General features: G+C 33.6%; 1 protein-coding gene across 4 annotated transcripts in view; it reads left to right on the top strand.

Moving 5' to 3' along the window:
• ADAM2 (ADAM metallopeptidase domain 2) overlaps positions 1-12,684 on the top strand; it is a 131,965-nt gene extending 119,281 nt beyond the window's left edge. For 3 of the 4 annotated variants that reach the window (XM_058720600.1, XM_058720599.1, XM_058720601.1), the window contains 5 exons: positions 1,488-1,565; positions 1,792-1,933; positions 10,481-10,640; positions 11,852-11,911; positions 12,315-12,684. In XM_058720600.1, the coding sequence (XP_058576583.1) occupies positions 1,488-1,565; positions 1,792-1,933; positions 10,481-10,640; positions 11,852-11,885 (414 nt within the window). In that variant the 3' untranslated portion in view covers positions 11,886-11,911; positions 12,315-12,684. Of the gene's footprint in view, positions 1-1,487; positions 1,566-1,791; positions 1,934-10,480; positions 10,641-11,851; positions 11,912-12,314 lie in introns of those variants that run through there. The other variant, XR_009259105.1, reaches the window with a different exon arrangement.
• The last annotated feature ends 10,208 nt before the right edge of the window (positions 12,685-22,892 follow it).

Raw genomic sequence — 22,892 nt, 5'->3', positions numbered from 1 at the left:
ACTCCCAAAGAAATACTGACAATATTTAGAAAACATTTTTATAAAAATAATATTTCCAGTTACATGTTCTTTGGTTTGCCATGTCACTCAGAGACTTTTCATAAGGTCAATAAATGTTTAAATATTTTAAAAATATTAAGCATAGTTGAAAGAAGTTGAAAGAAGTCTCAAAAAATATCTGCTAAACTTTTGAGCTTTCTGCATAGCTTTCCCTACCTCAATCAATCATACTACTACTAAGAGTGTTATATAAACCAGAAACCTTGGTGTCATTGACCCATCTTTCTTTTCATCCTCCAATAAAATCAATTTATCATTAAAATTAAGTGTATTAAACTTTTTAATGATACCTCAAATAGAACCATGAGTTTTCATTACACCATTACCACTCAATTTCACTCTATGGCTATCATTTTCTGGACTACCATAAGGTGTCCTAATTTGTCTCTCAACATTTTCTATTGCCTTTTCCATCCTTTTTTCCAAAACGTATTTTTATCAGCTCTCCATCTTCCATGAAATCTCTAAAAACAACCAATTGCTTGCAGGTTATAGGCCATCTTTCTGCTTAAGAACGTAAGGCCCCACGGGTTGCTGGGTGACTGTGTTGTTTGAGCATCTGACTTTGGCTCAGGTCATGATCTCACAGTTCATGAAATGGAGCTCCACAGCGGACTCCACACTGGCAATGTGGAACCTGCTTGGGATTCCTGCTCTCTCCTCTCTCTCTGCCCCTGCCCCACTTGTGCTTTCTCCCTCTCCCTCTCTCTCTCTCTCAAAATAAATAAATAAACTTTAAAAAAATAATGTAAGACCCTGAACAATCCTGCCATTACAGTTACTGTCACATCACATTTGGCCTTTTTATTTGTGCATTTCTATACCTTTCACTGCAATATGAACAAAATGAGATTTTTTTGTTCACTGGTTTTTTCTCAGGACAGGCACTCTGTAGGACTCAATTATTTAGTGAATTCATGATTAAATGGTTGTTCTCTGTGTACCAGCTACACTGCTGTTAATATTTCTCAAAAGTTTTGTATTATCTTTCAGTGTAGGGTCATTTTAAATGTTATTTCTTTTCCTATAAGTACTTTGTCTTTCATTTCTCTCCTTGCCTAAGTCTTGTTCAACATCTGGGGTTGATAAGAGGTTTGATAAGATTAAACTATTCTCACATATCAGATAAATTCCCTGTGCTTTTTTCATTGTAGTATTTATGACATAGTTATCTTCACTTTTATTTATTTGATGTCTTTTATACCAGTACAAGAAGAGAAGATACTTCTGTTGTTTTCTTGACTATCAGATAATCAGAGTCTCATCTAGTGCTGGAAACAGCACTATAAATTAATCAACTTATTGCTAGTGTGTTAACACTTATTAAATAAATACCTTTTATATCAGTATCGTAGAGAATTTTTTTAATGAAATGTCAAATATAGATGTTATTTCAGTTATTTTACTTTGGCTTATTTTCTTTTCAGGTTTGCAAGAATAAAGAATGTGTAGATGCTGGATATTTGAATTATGATTGTACTCCAGGAAAATGCAATGAACGTGGTGTAAGTTCAGTAATGTGATGTGAGAATAGAAATCACTGAGAGTAATACTAGAAAGTAAACACATAACTGAACACACAAACACAGACACACACACACACACGTTTATATACTCATAAACCACATAAGAATATTGGCCTCATTTGACCTAAGTATTATTTTAAAATTCTACTGGAACACAAATAATTATAGGTCTTATCTTAAAAGATGATATTTCTCCTGGTTTCAGGTATGCAATAATAAAAAGAACTGTCACTGTAACCCTTCATATTTGCCTCCTAATTGTGAAACTAGTGATGATGCATGGACTGGTGGGAGTGTTGACAGTGGAAATTTTCCGCCTCAAGTAGCTGCTGGCTTTGACAGTTCTGGTAAGTATTAATAAAGAATTGAAAACATAACTAAAACTACATTTTAACCTATTAAATTTAATAAAATAAATAATATTTTATTTAGTTGTCTATAATCTATATTTAGATTAGATATGGCCTTAAATAATAAATCATATGAGGAAAGTTTATATTTTACTTGTAGAGAGTAATATAACATAGGTAACATATATTATATATAAGGCATATCAGTAAAAGCCCAGGCAGGAAAACAAAAATCACTTTAGCCCTTCACACAGAAGGAATTCAACATAAGGCATCAGGCAACACACAATGGCAGAGATGAAAGCCAACTGGAGAATCTTTAGGCAACACAGGAATCCACTATCACTTCAGCAGTTGGAGGGACAATGAAAGGAGGCAGTATTACTAGTACCAAAATCTGAGCCATCTAGCATGACTTGTAACTATGGTCAGGGTTACATACCAGCATGTAGATCACAAGCAGAGATACTATCTATCATGAAGAGTTCTAGAGCATATAAGCCACTATGGGAGATGGTGCAGAGACAGGGGTTAAATACTATAAATAATTTGACTATTCTGACCCTCCAAAAGTTTTTCAGTTACTCCTGTTAGCCTAATATAACTCGAAGTCTGGAGTTCTTAGAAAATGTAGTTTCCTACAATTTTTCTTCAAAGAAGATGGATTTTAGAGTAAGCCAAGCATATCCAATGATGATTAGGGACAGTCTTAATATAAAAACCTAAATTTCAGATAATTAAAGCAGCTTTTCCCAGATTTTGAGCTAGAGGTAGTTCTTAACATTTCCACATTCATTCCAGTGTTTGCCATATGGTAACAGATTGGTAAGTTAAAAACATTAGAGTATACTTAATGCATTTCAAACTGTTTCCATTCTGTAGAACAATTAGTTTGCAGTAACTTATCTTCAGATCAGCTGTAATTTATTGCTTTTGTCCATGCACACACATGTCATTTCACCAATAATCAGAAGAGACCACTTCTTTCATTGAGTCCAGGTTGACTTTAGTGGTATAACTGATCAATAAAATGTATAGAAGTGAGATTCTGACTGGGTTTTTTAGAATACCAATTCTTGCAACTCTCATTGTTGGAATGCTCATTCTGTTGAAAATCATCTTCCCTATTTGAAATTTGACTACATTGAGACACAAAATATGAATTCCCGAAATTCATGACGCACAAAAATTAAATGATTGTTTTAAATTTCTATGTTTGGGTAAAGTTTTCTGCACATCTTTCTATCTATAATAGAAAACAATTTGGTAACCAGATAGTGTATTTATATAAAAGGAATCCAAGACATATGGCATTAGCTTTGGAATTGGATGGTACATGGAAGGTAGAAAGTCATCTAGGAAACTGTTGAAGACTTTTGGTATATGTTGAAATTGTCTTGAGAATACTGTTGGTGAGCAATTCGAAGATAGCTTTAAAACATGTTATTAGAAATTGGAGAAATAAGGACATTTATTATAAAGTGGCAAATTGTTTGGCATCACTGTTGCCTGTGACAATATGGAAAATAGAATTTATGGTTCTGGTCAGCAAGATTTCCAGGTAGATTGTAAAGATTTCCAGTAGGTGATTTAATTTGCCTATGATAAAGTATGAGAAGAGAATAATAATTAATGAAGACACATTTCAATTCTCAAGTAAAATGTAGATCAAATATAAAAGACAGGATTTTGTGTTTTGTTTTGGTTTGGTTTAGTTTGAAAATAAAATATTCTCATCCTTAGACTCTTCCAACAAAACATGCTTATTGAGAGAAATGGCTAAAAACTAAATCTGAGATATTGAACAATAAAATTTGACAACAGTTAATTAAGTCAAGCATGTGACTGTAAGACTCTTTTAAATCCTAAAAAAACCCAAAGTGATGCATTTTATAGATCTTATCTATGCAAAAGGTCTTCTAAGTGTTGTATTAGAATGCTTCTAAAAACTCTGAAAAAGTAAGGCTATGAAGAATGTTGAATAAGTTATCTCATAGCAGCCTCACCAGGGTCCAATATAGAAAAAACGTTATCTCAAAAAGATTTGTGGGCATGACTTTTCCTTTGATTAATGGGGTGTACTTTTTATTTGACACACAAGAAGCCCACACATTTTAAAGGAATTGTATCAGCTCAGACTAAAAGTGATCAAAATAGTACATAAATTCTTTGAGTCCCAATTAGTTATGGGCAAGAAACAAGGCTGATAAAGCTATTCAGTTGTAAAAATGGCTATTCCTATGGAAAAGGAATTATAAATCAAAGATATAACCAAGAAACCAGAATTAAAATTTCTTTAGCCTGTGGGTTTATAATTTTTAAATATCAATACCAACAAAAATAACCAGCCCCCCACCCCAACTCTAGAAATAGATGTTTTCACAAGTTAAATCCAGAAAATTTTTGCAAGGAAGAAATACCATCTTCAAAAAACTGGTAGGAAGGACTTTTATCACCTCGTTGTATAAGGAAAATATAACCCTGATACCAAATCCAGACAAGTAAGTTAACATAGATAAAGTTACAGAAAAACATCTTTTATAAAAACAGATGTAAACATTCTTACCAATATATTAGCATATTCTATAGCTATCTATATTAAAAGGATAGTAATCTGGACTAATTGGGATTTATCTTAGAAATGCAAGTCTCCTGTATCACTTGAAAGTCAATCAGTGGAATTCATCAAATTAATGAAATTATTTTTAAAAAGTATACGATTTTCTCATGTGATGCATAAAAATCATTTGACAAAAAAATTCAACACCTATTTATGAATTTTTTAAAAAAACAGCGAACTAACAGAAGTAAACTTGATCAATCTGATAAACAGCATCAATAGAAAATGTACCTAATACAACTTATGATGAAGTACATTGTTTTTCAAAAAAAAAAAAAAATTCAAAGCAGGGGAACAAATTATGCTCTCACCATACCTATTCAACATTTTCCCATAAATCCTAGCCATCCTAGCTAGTGCAATAACAAAAAACAAGAAATCAAGAACATAAAGATTATTATCAGAAAGGATGAAATGAGACTGCATATGTTGTAGTTAAGTACAATATTAAATCCTAAGGGATCTACAAAACACTTCTAGAAGTAATATATTTTGAAAGATCAGAGGAAATAATGTTCAAAAGTTAGTATTGTTTTATAATAACAGCAGTAAATGGAAACCAACTTATAATTAGTACTATTTACACTATTATAAAAATATAATATTTTGGAAATAAATTTAACAAAATATGTATAATATCTTTACACTGAAACTAAAACAGAAATGCAGACAGATGTTAAACATAAAAATAAGTTGAGAAATTTACCATGTACACCAGGTTTATTATTTTAAGATTCTCACCAAATCTATAGATTAAAAAACCCAATCATAAGAGCATGCAACTTTTTATATATTAATATTTGATTCTAAAATATTTGCAAAAGTGCTCATAATAGCCAAAAAAATTAATTAATTAATTAATTAAAAAAAACAACCCACCCTGAAAAAAAGCTTAGTCTATTTCCCTTATAATGAATTTAGTATATTACAGATTTAAATATAGTTATGTTAATGAAGACAGTGTGGCATTGGTAATGGATAGATATACAAACAGATCAATGATATGGAATATGGAATAGGGAGTCTTGATATATGGTTAAACATTTTTTTCAAGGAAGATACAAAGATAGTTCAATGAATAAAAATCATTTCAAAACATTGTATTGTAACAATTGAATATCTACATAAGACCATTGATCCTTAAAATCTCAACTTGCCAATTTATATGAAATAAATCATAAATCTAAATGCATAAATGAAAACTATATATCTTCATGAGGAAAGCAGGGGAATTAAAAAAAAATTTAAATGTTTATTTATTTTTGAGAGAGAGAGAGAGAGAGAGACAGAGCATGAGTGGGGGAGGGGCAGAGAGCGAGGGAGACAGAATCTGAAGCAGGTTCCAGGCACTGAGCTGTCAGCACAGAGCCCACGAACTGTGAGATCATGAACTGAACCAAAGTCGGAAGCTTTACCGACTGAGCCACCCAGGTACCCCAGGAAGCAGGGAAATTTCTACATGACCTTGGAATAAGCAATAATTTCTTAGACAAGACATGAAAATACATACCAATACAATACAATACAATACAATACAATACAATACAATAAAAGAAAGGTATTTTGGAACTCATGAACATTTTATCACATGTACAGTATTTCTTAATAAAAATAGAGTATTGAGAAAGACTGCTTCTGCTCTCCACAGGGGTCACACTTTCTATTCATCTATATTATCAAACAGTTCTGAAGAGAAACTACAGAATAAAGAGTTCTGAGTATAAATAGCAAAGGATAGGACTATTATAGAAGTTAGAAAAAATTTGGGGGGCACTGATGCTATAAACCTATCTACTTCATTTAAAAACATGTTAATTTATAAAACTATAAAAGTTTAAAATTTTTATGCTAATAGTCATATTAAAATATAGAAATGATTTATTTTTTAAATGACTCTCCAGAAATTTTATTTACTTATTTATTTATTTATTCAATTAAAGTTAGTTAACATATAGTGTAATAATGATTTCAAGAATAGAATTTAGTGATTCATCACTTACATATAACACCCAGTGCTCATCCCAACAAGTGCCCTCCTTAATGTCCATCACACATTTAACCCATCCCCCCACTCAACATCCTGCCAGCAACCTTCAGTTTGTTGTCTGTATTTAAGAGTTTGCTTCCCTCTCTGTTTTTATCTTACTTTTCCTTTCCTTCTTCTATGTTCATCTGTTTTGTTTCTTAAGTTCCACATATGATATTTGTCTTTTTATGACTGACTTTTCAGTTAACATTACATTGTAGTTCAATCCACGTTGTTGCAAATGGCAAGATTTCCTTCTTTTTGATTGCCGAGTAATACTCTATTGTATATATATACTACATCTTTATCCATTCATTAGTCAATGGACATTTGGCTCTTTCCATAATTTGGATATTGTTGATAGCGCTGCTATAAACATTGGGGTGCATAAGGCCTTTCATAGGGCATTTTTGTATCCTTTGGATCAATTCCTAATTGTGCAATTGCTCGGTCCTAGGATGGCTCTATTTTTAATTTTTTGAGGGACCTTCATAGTGTTTGCCAGAGTATCTGCACCAGTTTGCATTCTCACCAACATGCAGAAATGTCTCCCCTTTCGCTGCATGCTCACGAACATCTGTTGTTGCCTGAGTCGTTAATTTCAGCAATTCTGTGGGTGTGAGGTGATATATCATTGTGGTTTTGATTTGTACATCCCTGATGATGAGTGATGAGCATCTTTTCATGTGTCTATTAGCCATCTGGATGTCTTCTTTGGAAAAGTGTCTATTCATGTCTTTTGCCCATTTCCTCACTGGTTTGTTTTTTGGGTGTTGGGTTTTGATAAGTTCTTTATAGATTTTGGATACTAATCCCTTATCTGATATGTCATTTGCAAATATCTTCTCCCATTCCGTTGGTTGCCTTTTAGCTTTGCTAAAAGGATTGTTTCTTTCACTGTGCAGAAACATTTTATTTTGGCGAGGTCCCAATAGTTCATTTTTGCTTTTGTTTCCCTTGCCTCCAGGACATACCTAGTAAGAAGATGCTGCAGCCGAGGTCAAAGAGGTTGTTGCCTGTTTTCTCCTTTAGGGTTCTGATGGTTTCCTGTCTCACATTTAGGTCTTTATCCATGGTAAATTTATTTTCTTGTGTATGCTGTAAGAAAGTGGTCCAGTTTCATTCTTCTGCCTGTCATGGTCCAGTTTTCCCAACACTATTTCCTAAAGAGACTATCTTTTTATCATTGGATACTCTTTACTGCTTTGTCAATGATTAGTTGGGTCCATTTCTAGGTTTTCTATTCTGTTCTACTGATCTATGTGTCCGTTTTGTGTCAGTACCATACTGTCTTCATGATTACAGCTTTGTAATACAGCTTGAAGTCCGGGATTGTGATGCCTCCAGCTTTGGTTTCCTTTTTCAACATTACTTTGGCTATTCGGGGTCTTTTCTGGTTCCATACAAATTTTAGAATTGTTTGTTGTAGCCCTGTAAAGAACGCTTGTGTTTTTTTGCTAGGGATTGCACTGAATGTGTTGACTGCTTTGGGTAGTATCAACATTTTAACAATATTTGTTTTTCAGTCCATGACCATGGAATATTTTTCCATTTTTTTGGTGTCTTCTTCAATTTCTTTCATATGCTGTCTATAGTTTTCAGCATATAGATATTTTACCTCTTTGGTTGAATTTATTCCTTGGTATTTTATGGTTTTTGGTGTAATTGTAAATGGGAGCGATTCCTTAATATCTCTTTCTGCTACTTCATTATTGGTGTATATAAATGCAACTGATTTCTGTCTGTTGACTTTATATCCTGTGACTGCTGAATTCCTGGATCAGTTCTAGCAATTTTTTTTTGTGGTGTTCTTCAGGTTTTCTTCATGTAGAGTATCATGTCATCTGCAAAGAGTGAAAGTTTGACTTCTTCCTTGACAGTTTGTATGCCTTTTTTTTTCTTTGTGTTATCTGATTGCTGAGGCTAGGACTTCCAGTACCATGTTGAACCACAGTGGTGAGAATGGAAAACCTTGTTGTGTTCCTGATCTTAGGGGGAAGGTCTCAGTTTTTCCCAATTGAGGGTGATATTAGCTGTGGGTCATTCATATTTGGTCTTTATGATGTTGAGGTATGTTCCTTATATCCCTACTTTCTTGAGGGTTTTTTATCAAAAAATGATGCTGTGTTTTGTCAAATGTTTTTTTCTCCATCTATTGAGAGGATTATGTGGTTCTTATACATTTTTAATAATGTGTTATGTCATGTTGATTGATTTGTGGATATTGAACCATCCCTGCAGCCCAGGAATAAATCCTACTTGATTGTGGTGAATAATGATTTTAATGTATTGTTGGATTTTTTTGCTAATATGAGAATTTTTGCACCCATATTAATTGGGGAAATTAGTATGTAATTCTCCTTTTCAGTGGAGTATTTGGTTTTTGGAATCAAGGTAATTCTGACTTAATAGAATGAGTTTGGAAGTTTTCCTTCCATGTGTATTTTTGGAATGGCTTCAAAAGAATAGTTACTAGACTTTAAATGTTTGGTAGAATTCCCCCGAGAAGCCATCTCATACTGAACTCTTGTTTGTTTGGAGATTTTGATTACTGATTCAATTCCTTTACTGATTATGGGTCTGTTCAAATTTTCTATTTTTCCTGTTTCAGTTTGGTAGTTTATTTGTTTTTAGGAATTTATCCATTTCTTCCAGATTGCTCTATTTGTCATATAGTTGCTCATAATATTCTCTTGTTATTGTTTGTATTTCTGTGGTGTTGGCTGTGATCTCTTTCATTCATGATTTTATTTATTTTGGGTCCTTTCCTATTTAATTTTGATAAATCTGGTTAAAGGTTTATCAATTTTGTTAATTCTTTCAAAGAACCAGCTCCTAGTTTTGTTGATCTGTTCTATTTTTTTTAATTAAAAAAAATGTTTACTCATTTTGAGAGAGAGAGCATGCACATGAGCGGGGGAGGGGCAGAGAGAGAGAGGGAAACACAGAATCCAAAGCAGGCTTCAGGCTACGAGCTGTCAGCACAGAGCCCAATGTGGGGCTCACACTCACAAACTGAAAGACCATAACCTGAGCTGAAGTAGGAGGCTTAACCAACTGAGCCACCCAGGCACCCCTCTACTATCTTTTTTCATATCTTTGATCTGCTCTAATCTTTATTATTTACCTTCTTCTGCTGGTTTGGGGCTTTATTTGCTGTTCTTTTTCCAGCCGCTTTATGTATAAAGTTAGCTTGTGTGTTTGAGACATTTCTTCCTTCTTTAGGAAGGCCTGGATTGCTATATAATTCCCTCTTATGACTGCCTTAGCTGTATCCCCAAAATTTTGAACTATTGTGTTTTCATTTTCATTGGCTTTAATGTACTTTTTAATTTCCTCTTTAATTTCTTGGTTAACCCACTCATTCTTTAGTCGAATGTTCTTTAATATCCAAGTATTTCTGTTCTTTCTAAAATTTTTCTTGTGATTTCAAGTTTCATAGTGTTGTGGTAAGAAAATACACATGGTAGGAGCTTGATCTCTTTGTACTTGTTGAGGGCTGAGAATTGAACCAGTATGCTATCTATTCTGGAGAATGTTAAATGTTCACTGGAGAAGAATAGGTATTCTGCTGCTTCAGGATGAAATGTTCTTAATATATCTGTTAAGTTTATTTGATACAGTGTGTCATTCAAAGCCATTGTTTCCTTATTGATTTTCTACTTAGGTAATCTGTCCATTGTTTTAAGTGGGGTGTTAAAGTCCCCATTTATAGCATTGTATTATTATCAATGATTTTCTTTATGCTTGTGACAAATTGATGTACATATTTTAGTGTCTCAGCGTTGGGGGCATAAATATTTACAGTTGTTAGATCTTGGTGGATAGACCCTTTTAAGAAATGTCTTTATTATATTCCTGGTAATTGCTTTCAAATCACTGGTGTTTTCTCTCCTAGAAAGACGCTACATTGAAAATGCTTATCATTCCAAACCTACAAGATGGCCATTTTTCCTACTCATTCCTTTTTTCATTATTCTCTGTTTACTGATTGCCGCACTGGTAAAAGTTTATTTCCAAAGAAACAAATGGAGAATTGAGGAGTATACAAGCGATGAGTATATTGATTTCATATTTAAGATTCATTCTTTTTATAATTTTTTGGCGTATATATGACCTATTAATAAATAACAGCATGATGATGTAAATAATAATTCAGATTTAATTTTTATCTTCATGTAAAATATAATACTTAATATATTAATAATCAGTATAGTGCATAATAAATAGAATATTTAAAAGGTCAGGAATTTTAATATTGTAACAACTTGAACTCTGTTGGGATAAATTTAAGTGGAAACTATTTTTAGTTAATGTTTATCTACCTCTTTTTATTATTTTATCTTAATTATTAAATATGTATTAAACATTATTACTTTATTTTTTATTATTTATATATTTCAAAGTGTTTTGTGCATACTATTTTATTAAAAAGAAACAGAGAAATCTAAAAGAGTAATTAGTCTTTTAGGCTGTTAAATAAATTGAAAGGTAGGCAACCAAAGGTTGAAAAGATTAAAAGTTAATAAATAGTAGACTGAAATATCGAGATTATAGTCAAGGCTAATCTTCAGAAAAAATAAAATAAGTTTTCATTAAAAAACCTTAGAAACATCTGAAAATATGCTTCAAAAATAAAAATAAATATTATACTTGTGTTACTTTTCTTCAGAGGAATTGCTATAAAATAATTTGTGCCTTTGGGTTCTGTGTTGCTATTCATTTTACTTAATAAACATTAAATTTTATTAAAATATTTAAAGTTCATAAGATAATATAAATAAAAGAGAATACGTTTCACAGAAATGATTTGAAAATGTTATGTAACATTTCTGAAATAATATGCAGGGTGTAAAATAGTTAACATAATTCAATTTGAAAGGATATTCATATGTTTGGTGACTTTATTGTGGAAAAATGATACCAAATATCTTTGGGAGAGAAAGTAGCTGGTAAAATTCATAGAAATAAATATGGCAGAAGATGAATCACAAGAAAGCTTAATGTTATTTAGCTAATAGTGTTATTAATATGAAAATTATGCATTCATTTTTAGGTAAATTTATATTAATGTATTTTTTCTCTTGTTAATCTTGATTACTAATTGATCAGTGTTCTCAGTGGTAATATATTCTTAAGGAGTGCTTAGTCTCAGATCCTAGATAGGAATTCAAAGCTGTATCAATATTGAAAGTGTATACAGAGTTTTGTGGAACAGTCTTGAAGAAAATATAATTTTAAGTGATTATATTTATTTTGAAATATATAGGCAACTTGAAAGTGAGAGTGAACCTAGGGAGTAGCCAGGAAAACAATCCATCATATCACAGTGAGTATAAAATAATGTAAGAGTGAAAGGTAGAGACAGAGAAACAGAAAATTTAATGTATTAGATAAATTTAAATAATATAATATATATTTAATGGTGATATATTGCTACATAGAATAAAAATTGAATTCAAAAATATTTTTCAATATTGTAAACTATGTCATAGGCATTGTAAACTATAAATGACTTTCCAATTTTCATTTAAAAATTTATTTGCAGTGTGATGTTTTAAATTTGTGTCTTATAACATTTAATCTTTGAGCATTTGTGTATTAAGTTGGTTAAAAATAAATAACATGATAGAACTCTATAATAAGGGTAACCCCATGCTATTTGTTGAATTAATCATTTTTAACTTGATTGGTCAAACAGGTAACTTTTTCCCTTTCATTTATTCTTCCAGAATAATTATCTTCGATGGACAGAAAAAATGAAAAAAACAAAAACAAAAACAAACAAAAAAAACAAAAAACAAAAACAAAACAAACCGCAGTTACCTGCATTGCCTGATTGGGATTCAAAACCTGCATGTTATGGTTCTGATCTAACAAGAAAAGATAGAAGATTTCTCATATAACAAATGTAATATAAATTTATAGTTACATATAAAATTCTACAGATGAATTATTTGTAAGAAAGTCATATTTATGAATTTTTATATTATATATTTATTTTTGAAGTTATAGTAATTGTTAGTATGCACTAACTCTGTTAAGCAGTAGGCATGAGATAAAGAAAGGTTATAATAAATCTAATGTCATGATTAAAGGTCACTATTATATTTTAAATTGCAATGCTATGTAGTTACATTATAGTCAGGTCCATTGCCAATCAAAAAACAAAGATTTGGAAATAATTCTCAATTATATGCTGCTCACAAAAGATGTACCTCAGTTATATAAAGGTTCAAGGTAAAGAATGGAAAGATACCATGGAAATTTATATCAAAAACCTTATACAAAAAAAAGCTTGATCAACTTTAATAGTGAAAGCATTCATAGAGTTAAAGAAAATTATAATGAAAATGTTTATTCTTAAGAGTAAGTTATAATAAAAAAATGCATTAGTCAAGGTTCTCCAGAGAAACAGAATGAATAGAATATCAATGATTGATGATGAGATGACAGATAGATGATAGATAGGTAGGTAGATATATTATAGATAGATGATATATAGAGAGAGGGATTAATTAGATAGATAGATAGGTAATGTAGATAGATAATGTAGATAGATAATGAGAAGATTTGTTATAGGAATTGGCTCATATATTTATGGGGGCCAAAAAATCCAATGATCTACTATGTGGAACGTGGAGAACCAGGGAAGGTCATAGTGAAATTTAGTATGGGTGTGTGAAAGCTGGAGACTTGGAAAGCCCATGGTCTAAGTTTAGGTATGACTTCAAAACTTGAGAACCAGGAATGCCAATGCATGTCCCAGGCAGGAGAAGATGGATGTCTTAGCTTAAACATAACGCAAATTCATCCTTTCTCTGTCTTTTTTTTTTTCTAATCAGTTTCTCAAAAGATTGAATAATACCTACTTCCATTGATGAGGTTAATCTTCACTCAATCTTTTGATTAAAATGCTAATCTCCTCCAGAGATACACTCACAGACACAACCAGAAATAATGATTTATCAGATTTCTGGTGGTTCGCAAGTTAACATATAAAATTAATCATCACAAGTCTATCCCTGCTCAACTTGCAATCATATACTTATTCTCCAAATATCATAACTATAATGTGATATAAGTATACTGAATACAAACAAAAATGCACTAATTCCTTGCCCAGAAAAGTAGATAAAATCCTTGAATGATGTTCACTATTCTCCTGATATCTTTTAACTTAAATACTATGATTTAAAAACAGCAATACTTAAATACTGACATAAAGTCAAAATGTCTTATGCTATAAGAGAGTAAGGGAGGAAAGAAAACAAAGATACTTGCTTAAGATATGTATATATCCACACAAAAATGTACTTATGACATTATAAGGAGGAAACACTCATGACATTACAGTCCTCACTTTTGTAACTGTCATGTGGTTGTAGCTGGTAGTTACAACTACATTCTTTTACGACCCATTCTGTTTTCTCTTTGACCTCAGAAAGCACCTGGGATGGTTTGGTGACCAAAACCTTCACTTCTGAAGGGTCTGGACCATTAGCAGTCCTGTTGTGGTAGTTTTCTATTGGCTTTAATTATAGGGCATGGTAATACTAAGAGAAATCCTGAAAAATTCCAATCTCCTTCTCAAGGAATCATTGTTGTGTCTCCTCATGAAAGCATTTCTCCTTCTGAGAATAAGACCTCTAGGCCAGCACAGCATAAAGTCATGGAAACAAGAAACAGACATTTTGTTAGTGGGTCACTTGGGGTAATAATGAATGGTCCCATTTATATTTCCACCCTTCAATTCCTGGACCCATGAATCCTGGTTATGTGAGAAATAGCACCATATATGAACACCGATTCAGAGCATAAACAGTCTTGTAGAGAACTTTATCTCAGCCCCAAAAGATATTGCCACCTAGCTGATGGTGTAACTGAGTGTTCAAAAGGCCATTTCAGTCAAGTCAGTTGCTTCAGGATAGTGGGGAACTAGTGAATTCCATGAGCCCAGGATCATTGCCACACTTCTTTTTCTCTGAAGTTAGTTCCTTGATCAGAAGAAATGCTGAGTAGAAAACATGATAGGTAAGGCATTCTATAATTCCATGGAGGATAGTTTTGGCAGAAGAACTGCATGTAGGGAAAGCAAATAAAAATCCATAGCAAGACTCTATTCCAATAAAGAAAAACATTGTCCCTTCCATGATGGAAGTGGTCCAATGTAATCAACCTGTCACTAGTTTTCTATCTGGCTGATCATCCTAGAAAATGGTGCTACACCTGACAGAATTAACCTGTGCTGCTGGCAGATTAGGCACTCAGCAGTGATTGTAACCATGTAGGGCTTGGTGAGTGGAAGTTCATGTTGTTGAGCCAAATCATAACCTCCATCTCTGTTACCATGACCACTTTGTTCATGAGCCCTTTCAGAAAGAATAGGTGTGATTAGAGAAATAGGCTGACTAGTATCCACAGAATGAGTCGTCCTCTCCTTCTGATTATTAAAATTATTAACTTCTCTGCTGAGTTCCCCATTTAGTTAAAAACCACTTGGGACACAACTATCTTCACTTTTTTTGCCTTTTCAGAGAATTATAGCTATTAAAGTTTCCCCCAAATTTCTCTGTCACCAATTTCCCACTTCTCTTCCTTTCAAGTGCTTGACCATCCAACTAACCCGTTGGCTACAGCCCATGAATCAATATTCAATTACATGTCATGGTATTACTCCTTCCAAGAAAAGTTCACAACTAAGTACACTGCCTGAATTTATTTCCTCTTAGGAGGGTTTCCTTTTACTTCTGTCTTCAGGAATGTCCAAGAGAAAGACCGTAGTGTTTTAGCTCTCCATTTTCTAGTGGTTCTTGCATACTGTGCAGAATCATCTGTAAACTAGGTCCAAGTCTTCTCTTTCTTCAGCTAATGGTAAATAAACCCCATAAGGCCATAAGTATAAACTTGGAGGGAGAGACAAGGCAGTGTGGCAATAGAGGGGACCATGAGCATTTAAGCCACTTATTTATGTAACTTACCTCTGCCTTCAGGGCCTGCTTGGGCCTGATCATGTTATTAGTATTTGCATTTGATGATGGAGTGCTGTTGTGCATGATTAATTTCATGGCTTGGTGGGTCAGAAAACACTCAGTTCATGATAGGAAGCTGAGGTTGTATGGTAAGTCGGTGGACCATGGTCAGGAATTCAATCTCTACAAAGACCCAGCAGCAGGCCAAGAGCTGTTTCTGAAAAAGAAAGTAGTTATCTATAGGTTATGGCAGGGATTTCCTCCAAAATCCTAAAGACCTGCATTATGATATGCATCTGTGGAGCCTGCGAAAGGCTCCAAAGAGCATCCCTACCTGCAACTGACACTTCAACCATCATGGAATATGTTGGATCATATGGCCCAAGTGGTAAAGCAGCTTGATTTGAAGCCTGTACCTGTTGCAGAACCTTCTCTTATTTTGGGCCCCACACAAAATTCAAACAAAATAATTTTTTTGGAAAGCCCAACAATACATGGAAATTAATACAATACATGGAATCCAATGAAAATGAAAACATGATAGTCAAAAACCTTTGGGATGCAACAAAGGCAGTCATAAGAGGGAAGTATATAGCAATCCAGGTCTTCCTTGAGAAGGAAGAAAAGTCTCAAATACACAACCTAACTTTACACCTAAAGGAGCTGCAAATAAAGCCCAAAACCAGCAGAAAGAGGGAAATAATAAAGACTAAAGCAGAAATGTTACCAAAATTTAAAAAAGTCAGTAGAACATCTCAATGAAACTAGGAGCTAGTTCTTTGCTAGAATTTACATAACTGAGGGGTGCCTCAGTTGGTTAAGCATCTGACTCTTGAATTCAGTTCAGGTCATGATCTCTTGGCTCAGGAGATGATGGTGCAATGCCTGTTTAAGGTTCTCTCCTCTCTCTCTCTGCCCCTCCACTGCTCTCTCTCTCTATCTCTCTCTCAAAATAAGTAAATAAATAAACTTAAAAAATAATTTACATAATAAGCCCCTAGCCAGACTTAACAGAAAAGCAAAAGGACAAATAAGGCAATTTGGAAGAAATGGATAGATTCCTAGAAACATATAAACTACTAAAACTGAAATAGGAAGAAATAGAAAGTTGAAACAGATCCACAAGCAGCAAAGAAATTGAAACACTAATCAGAAATCTCCCAACAAACAAAAGTCCAGGCCAGGATGGCTTTCCAGGGAAAATCTACCACATATTTAAAGAAGACTTAATATATATTCTTTTGAAACTGTTCCAAAAAATACAAATGGGAGGAAAAGTTGCAAACTCAATCTATGAGGCCAGAATTATCTTAATTCGAAAACCAGACAAATCTCCCACTAAAGGAGAATTTTAGGCCAATTTCTCTGATGAACACAAATGCAAAAATTCTCAACAAGATATTAGCAAATTGAGGGGGGCCAAGATGGCAGAGAAGCATGCAAGTTTTTTTGTGTCTTTCATTCCTGAAATGCAGCTAGATCAACACCAAACCATTTTGCACACCTAGAAAATTGATCTGAGGATAAACATGACAATCTGCATAACTTGAACCACAGAACTCAGCAGCTTCATGGTGTGGAGAGGTAAACTGGGGGAGAGAGAAGCCATGGAGGGCAGGGAGCTGTTTTTGCTTGTGGGGAGAGGATGGAGACAGTGGACAGAGTACAGGAAAAGTACTCTCCCCAAAAGCAGATGGAGAGAAAGAGAAAGAGTGGAAACACCCATAAGGGACTTAATAAGAAAGGCAGAAAGGGGAAAGGGGAAGGAGAGGGTTTGGATAACCTTAAGACTGTATGAACAGGCGAGTGCATATTCTGAAACTCTGTAGCTCGGTCCCTGGCAGAGCTCTGGTGGGAAGGGCAAATCCCCAGGATCATACAGCGAAATCTGAGGTGTCTGAGAGGACATATGGTAGAGGCTATGCAGCCTCCCCACAGGCAAAGGTCCCAGCAGACCCTGGAGGACAGCCATGTTTGGTGATGTTGGAATAAGGACATTAAGGGGTGGTGAATCCTGGTGCCAGATGTATGTTGTGATTTACCATAATCCCTGAAAGGCTGCTGCTACATGATCATGCAAACTTTTTCAGGGGCAGGCTGGCACCCAGCTGCAGTCTCTGGACATCTTCAGCAGCAAGATGATCTGAACGTTCCCAGGGGTAGGCAGGCCAGGCACCAGGTCATTGCTCAGCAAACCCTCCCCCAGAGGGTCTGAGTGGGTCAAAGCTGCAGGGCCCTCAGTGCTGGGTTTGGTAATACAGCCGTCTCTGAGATAAAACTCAGGAGGGAGTTGCTGCCTGGTGGGCTGACAGTTTGGTCGCAGACAGTGTAGAAGTGGGGAGTGGACTGAAGCGGGAGACAAAGGAGGGATGTTTGGTTGCCGGTGGGCAAGAGCACGGAGTTCTGATACTAGAGACTGGGTAGCTGGGTGATGCCATTTTCACCTCTCCTGTGCATGCGCATGCATGTGTACACCTGCCACAAAGATCCACCACGAGACACTAAGCAGCACTGTCTAGTGAAGAATGGAGCTGTTACGCCAAGCCCCACCAAGTCCAACTGTGCCGACAGCGCTCTAGAGGAACAAACATCACAAGTCTCTCTGCCTGCTTAGTTTACAGACTATGAAGTGTTTCATAGTTTGACTTGTAGGGGAAACTGGAAGCAATTTTAATTGTATTCCATTCTGTTCACTGGGCCATCTATTCATTTTTTTTGTTTGTTTTTCTTATTTGTGAGTAAGAATATGATTTATTTTCTTTTTCTATAAAAAACATTTTTCTTTAACTTTTTCCACTATAATTTTGAAATTTTTGTAAATGTTTTATTCTGTTTTACTTTCATCATTTCATTATATTCTATTTTATTGTATTCTTATTTTAAATTTTCAAACGTTGTCTTTCTTTTTTTCTTTTTTTTTTTCTTTCCCTTTTTTCTCAATTCTATCAAGCTTCTTTCAACAATCAGATGAAAACACACCTAGGATCTAGCATCCTTTATTTGATTTTTTTGTGTGTTGTTTTTAATTTATCTTTTGCCATACCTAGAAATTTATTATAATTTTATTATTTTTGAATGTTTGACATTGAACATAAAAATGTAAAGCCTCCAAATAATACTGAAGTTTTTTAAAAGGGTGGTTTGCCATTCTCTCTGCCTGGTAATAATAGTTTTAGGCATTTACTTACTCAACAAGGCCCAGATTACCTCTTATGTTCTTGAGTCTCTAGAATATTCAACTGAATCCCTGCTCATCAAACCTCTCATCTCCAAAACTTTCTGTTTTATGAGAATTCTAAAAGCTTTATTCTAGTTTTCAGTATACTTTCTTTGAGGTGCCCTAACCCATGTGGCAAAGTAATTGACAAATATCCTGAGGCAAAAAGCACCTGCATTATTGTCCCTGTTACTTTTCTGTACCCCATGCCCAATAGTGGTCTACTGCAGACGAAACCTTGAATTTTCACATTCTACCAATGCCTGCAATCTACAGATGCTGAGATTAAAACACCCAAAGAACTCAGCTCAAATGTGTCATTATCCCCTCTCCAATATCTTCAGCACCTAGTTATCATTGTTCAGCAACTCTAGATTGCATTCAAGCACATGATATTTGCTTTTTTTCTGTTTTTTTTTTCTAGTTTTCTCACCCAGAAGAAGCAGAAGTTCCCATCACCAAATGATGTACAAATTTGATTCCATGTCCATACAGTCTCAGCAGATAGTTTTATTAACATGAAAATTTAGGTAGCCAAGTATAACTAACTCACTCACTTAATATAATAGTGAATTTGGAGGACTTAAATTGCCAGACACCAACGTTTATGTTACCGAGAGAGTATTATATTTCTTTTTTTTTTTAACGTTTATTTATTTTTGAGACAGAGAGAGAGAGAGTGTGAACAGGGGAGGGGCAGAGAGAGAGGGAGACATAGAATCTGAAACAGGCTCCAGGCTCTGAGCTGTCAGCACAGAGCCCGACGCAGGGCTCGAACTCACAGACAGTGAGATCATGACCTGAGCCGAAGTTGGACGCTTAACCAACTGAGCCACCCAGGAGCCCCGAGACTATTATATTTCAATAATAAACAAATAAGCCAACATACTGTATATAATGTATATAATATATATAAGTTGATTAATGAGACCATTGATAAAATACAGCATTGGGCAAAAATATTTTTTCCATCAACATGGGTCAATTGGCTATCAATATGGAAAGAAAAAATTCCTAGTATCCTGGTACTTGTTTTATGGTATTTAGAATAGTAAATTCAGATGAATCAATATAATAATGTTATAGGCTATAAAATAGTGTGACTATAAAATACAAAATAATTAATCTTATAGAAGATAACAAGAGAATGTATTATGGCTTTGGGATAGGCAGTTTCTTGAGTGTGCTACAATAACCTGAAACAAAATTTCAAATAAAGTTGTAACTTTGGAATATATTCTATTCATCCAAAGATGCTGTTGAGACAATGATAAAGCAAGTCACAGATTAGGAACATTTGCAACACATAAAAACTCACAATGTTTCATATGCAGTATGTATAAAGAAAAACTAAATGCTACTAAGAACTATTTAGGCAATCCAGTTGGGAAATGGGCCTGAAATGGAAGAGAAACTTTAAAAAGATGATATCCTGACTTTGGGTTGCAGTTGTGATGAAGTAATTTTGCATGAGACTGATCCTCCCAGAAATAATAATTATAACCTCTGGATATTTATCTATCTATCTATCTATCTACCTATCTAGTCAACACAAAAATAAAAAAGCCATATATTAATCTTAATGAATGTGTAAAAAGCTTTTGATAAATTTATAAACTGTTTAGAATTTTAAAAATAAATAGAAGGAAACCCACTTAATCTGATGATGAGCCTCTACAAAGTTGGATAAACTATCTATCATATTTAATGGTGAAAATTTGAAAGACTATTGAGACTAGAAATGAGTTAAAAATACCTGCTATAGACACTTTTATTGGCATCATATAAAAGATCAAAGGTAGTACATTAAACCCAGAGATAGAAATTCAAAGGCATAAAGATTAGAACAAAATAAAGATTTAATTATTTGCAAAATTTATGAATTTCCATATAAAAAATCTGAATCTACAGATACATTTTTAGAAATCATTAAATGAATAAGTGAATTTAAGTAGGTTGTTGGATATACAAGAATTTAGAATAATAGTTATAAAATTAATTGCTGGGCTTGAAAAAAGAATAGAGGACAGCAGAGAATCCATTGCTACAGAGATCAAGGGAGTTAAATATAGTCACGAAGAATTAAAAAATGCTATAAATGAGGTACAAAATAAAATGGAGATGGCCACAGCAGGGATTGAAGAGGCAGAGGGGAGAATAGGTGAATTAGAAGATAATTCACCACCTTTTGGTGATAATGATGTGTCATGTATGTCTATTGATTTTTTAAAATTCCAGTGTAGTTGATATAGAGTGTTATATTAATTTCAGTCTACAGTACAGTGATTCAATAATTCCATATATTACTCAGTGCTCATAAAAATCAGTGTACTCTTAATCCTCTTCACCTATTTCACCCATCGTACCACTCACCTCCCCTCTGGTAACCATCTGTTTGTTCTCTATAGTTGAATCTGTTTTGGTTTGTCTCTCCAATTTTTTTTCTTTCCTTTGTTTATGTTGTTTCTTAAATTCCAAATGGCTGAAATCATAAGGTATTTGTCTTTCTCTTCCTGGCTTATTTTGCTTAGCATTATACTCTCTAGATCCATGTTTTTTCAAATAGCAAGATTTCATTCTTTTTATGACTGAATTATATTCCATTCTATATCTATACCTATATCTATATACCATCTATATCTATATCTGTATCTATATCTATATCTGTATCTATATCTAATGACATCTTCTTTATTCATCCATCAAAGACACTGGAGTTGCTTCCATAATTTGACTATTGTCAATAATGCTGTAATAAACATAAGGGTGCATATATACCTTTGATTTAGTGTTTTCACTTTCTTTGGATAAATACCCAGTAGTGTAATTACTGGATTATAGAATACTTTTATTTTTAATATTTTTGGAATCATTATATCGTCTTCCACAGTGACTGCACCAGTTTGCATTCCCACCAAAGTTCAAGAGGGTTCCCTTTTATTCACATCCTCACCAACATGTTTTTCTTGTTTTTTTTTTTAATTTTTAATTTTTATTTTTTTGCCATTATTACAGGTGTGAGGTTATATTTCATTGTAGTTTTGATTTGTATTTCCCTGATGATGAGTGATGTTGAGCATCTTTTCATGTGTCTGTTGGCCATCTGAATCTTTTTAGAGAAATGTCCACAGCTTATGCCCATTTTTAATTGGATTATTTGTTTTTTGTGTGTTGAATTGTATAATTCCTTTACATATTTTGGATACTAACCCTTTATCAGATATGCCATTTGCAAATGTCTTCTCCTGTTTAGTAGGTTGCCTTCTAGTTTTGTTGATCGTTTCTTTTGCTGTGCAGAAGCTTTTTATTTTGATGTAGCCCCAATAGTTTATTTTTGCTTTTGTAGCCCTTACCTCAGGAGACATATCTAGAAAGATGTTGTTAAAAATGATGTTAGAGAACTAGAAGTCCTAGCAGCAGCAATCAGATAAGAAAAAGGAATAAAAGGCATCCAAATTGGTAAGGAAGAAGTAAAACTTCCACTATTTGCAGATGATATGATACTGTATAGAGAAAATCTTAAACACTCTACCAAAAGACCTACTAAAACAAAAAAAGAAATTTAGAAATGTCATAGTATACAAAATCAATGTACAGAAATCAGCTGCACTTCTATACACTAATAATAATGCAGCAGAAAGAAAAATTAAGAAAGCAATCCCATTTATAATTGTACCAAGAATAATAAAATATGTAGGAATAAGCTTAAAAAGGTGAAATACCTATACTCTGAAAACTATGAAACATTGATGAAAAATTGAAGTTGACACAAACAAATGGAAAGACATTTCATGCTAATGGATTGAAAGAACAAATATTGTTAAAATGTCTATACTATCTATTCAAAGCAATCCACACATTTAATGCCATCTGTATCAAAACACCAATAGCATTTTTTACAGAAGTATAACAAATAATCCTAAAATTTCAACGGAACCACAAAAGTCTCTGAATAGCCAAAGCAATCTTGAAAGCAAGAACAAAGCTGGAGGCATTATAACCCAGATTTCAAGATACACTAGAAAGTGGTAGCAATTAAAACAGTATGGTACTGGTATAGGAATAGTCACAGATCAATGAAACAGAATGGGAAGCCCAGAGATAAAGCCTCCACGTTCATG

The sequence above is a fragment of the Neofelis nebulosa genome, chromosome 3 (genome assembly GCF_028018385.1).
Source record: "Neofelis nebulosa isolate mNeoNeb1 chromosome 3, mNeoNeb1.pri, whole genome shotgun sequence".
NCBI classification, from domain to species: Eukaryota; Metazoa; Chordata; class Mammalia; order Carnivora; family Felidae; genus Neofelis; species Neofelis nebulosa.
The sequence above is the reverse complement of the archived record's forward strand: the minus strand, read 5'-3'. Positions and strand labels throughout refer to the sequence as shown.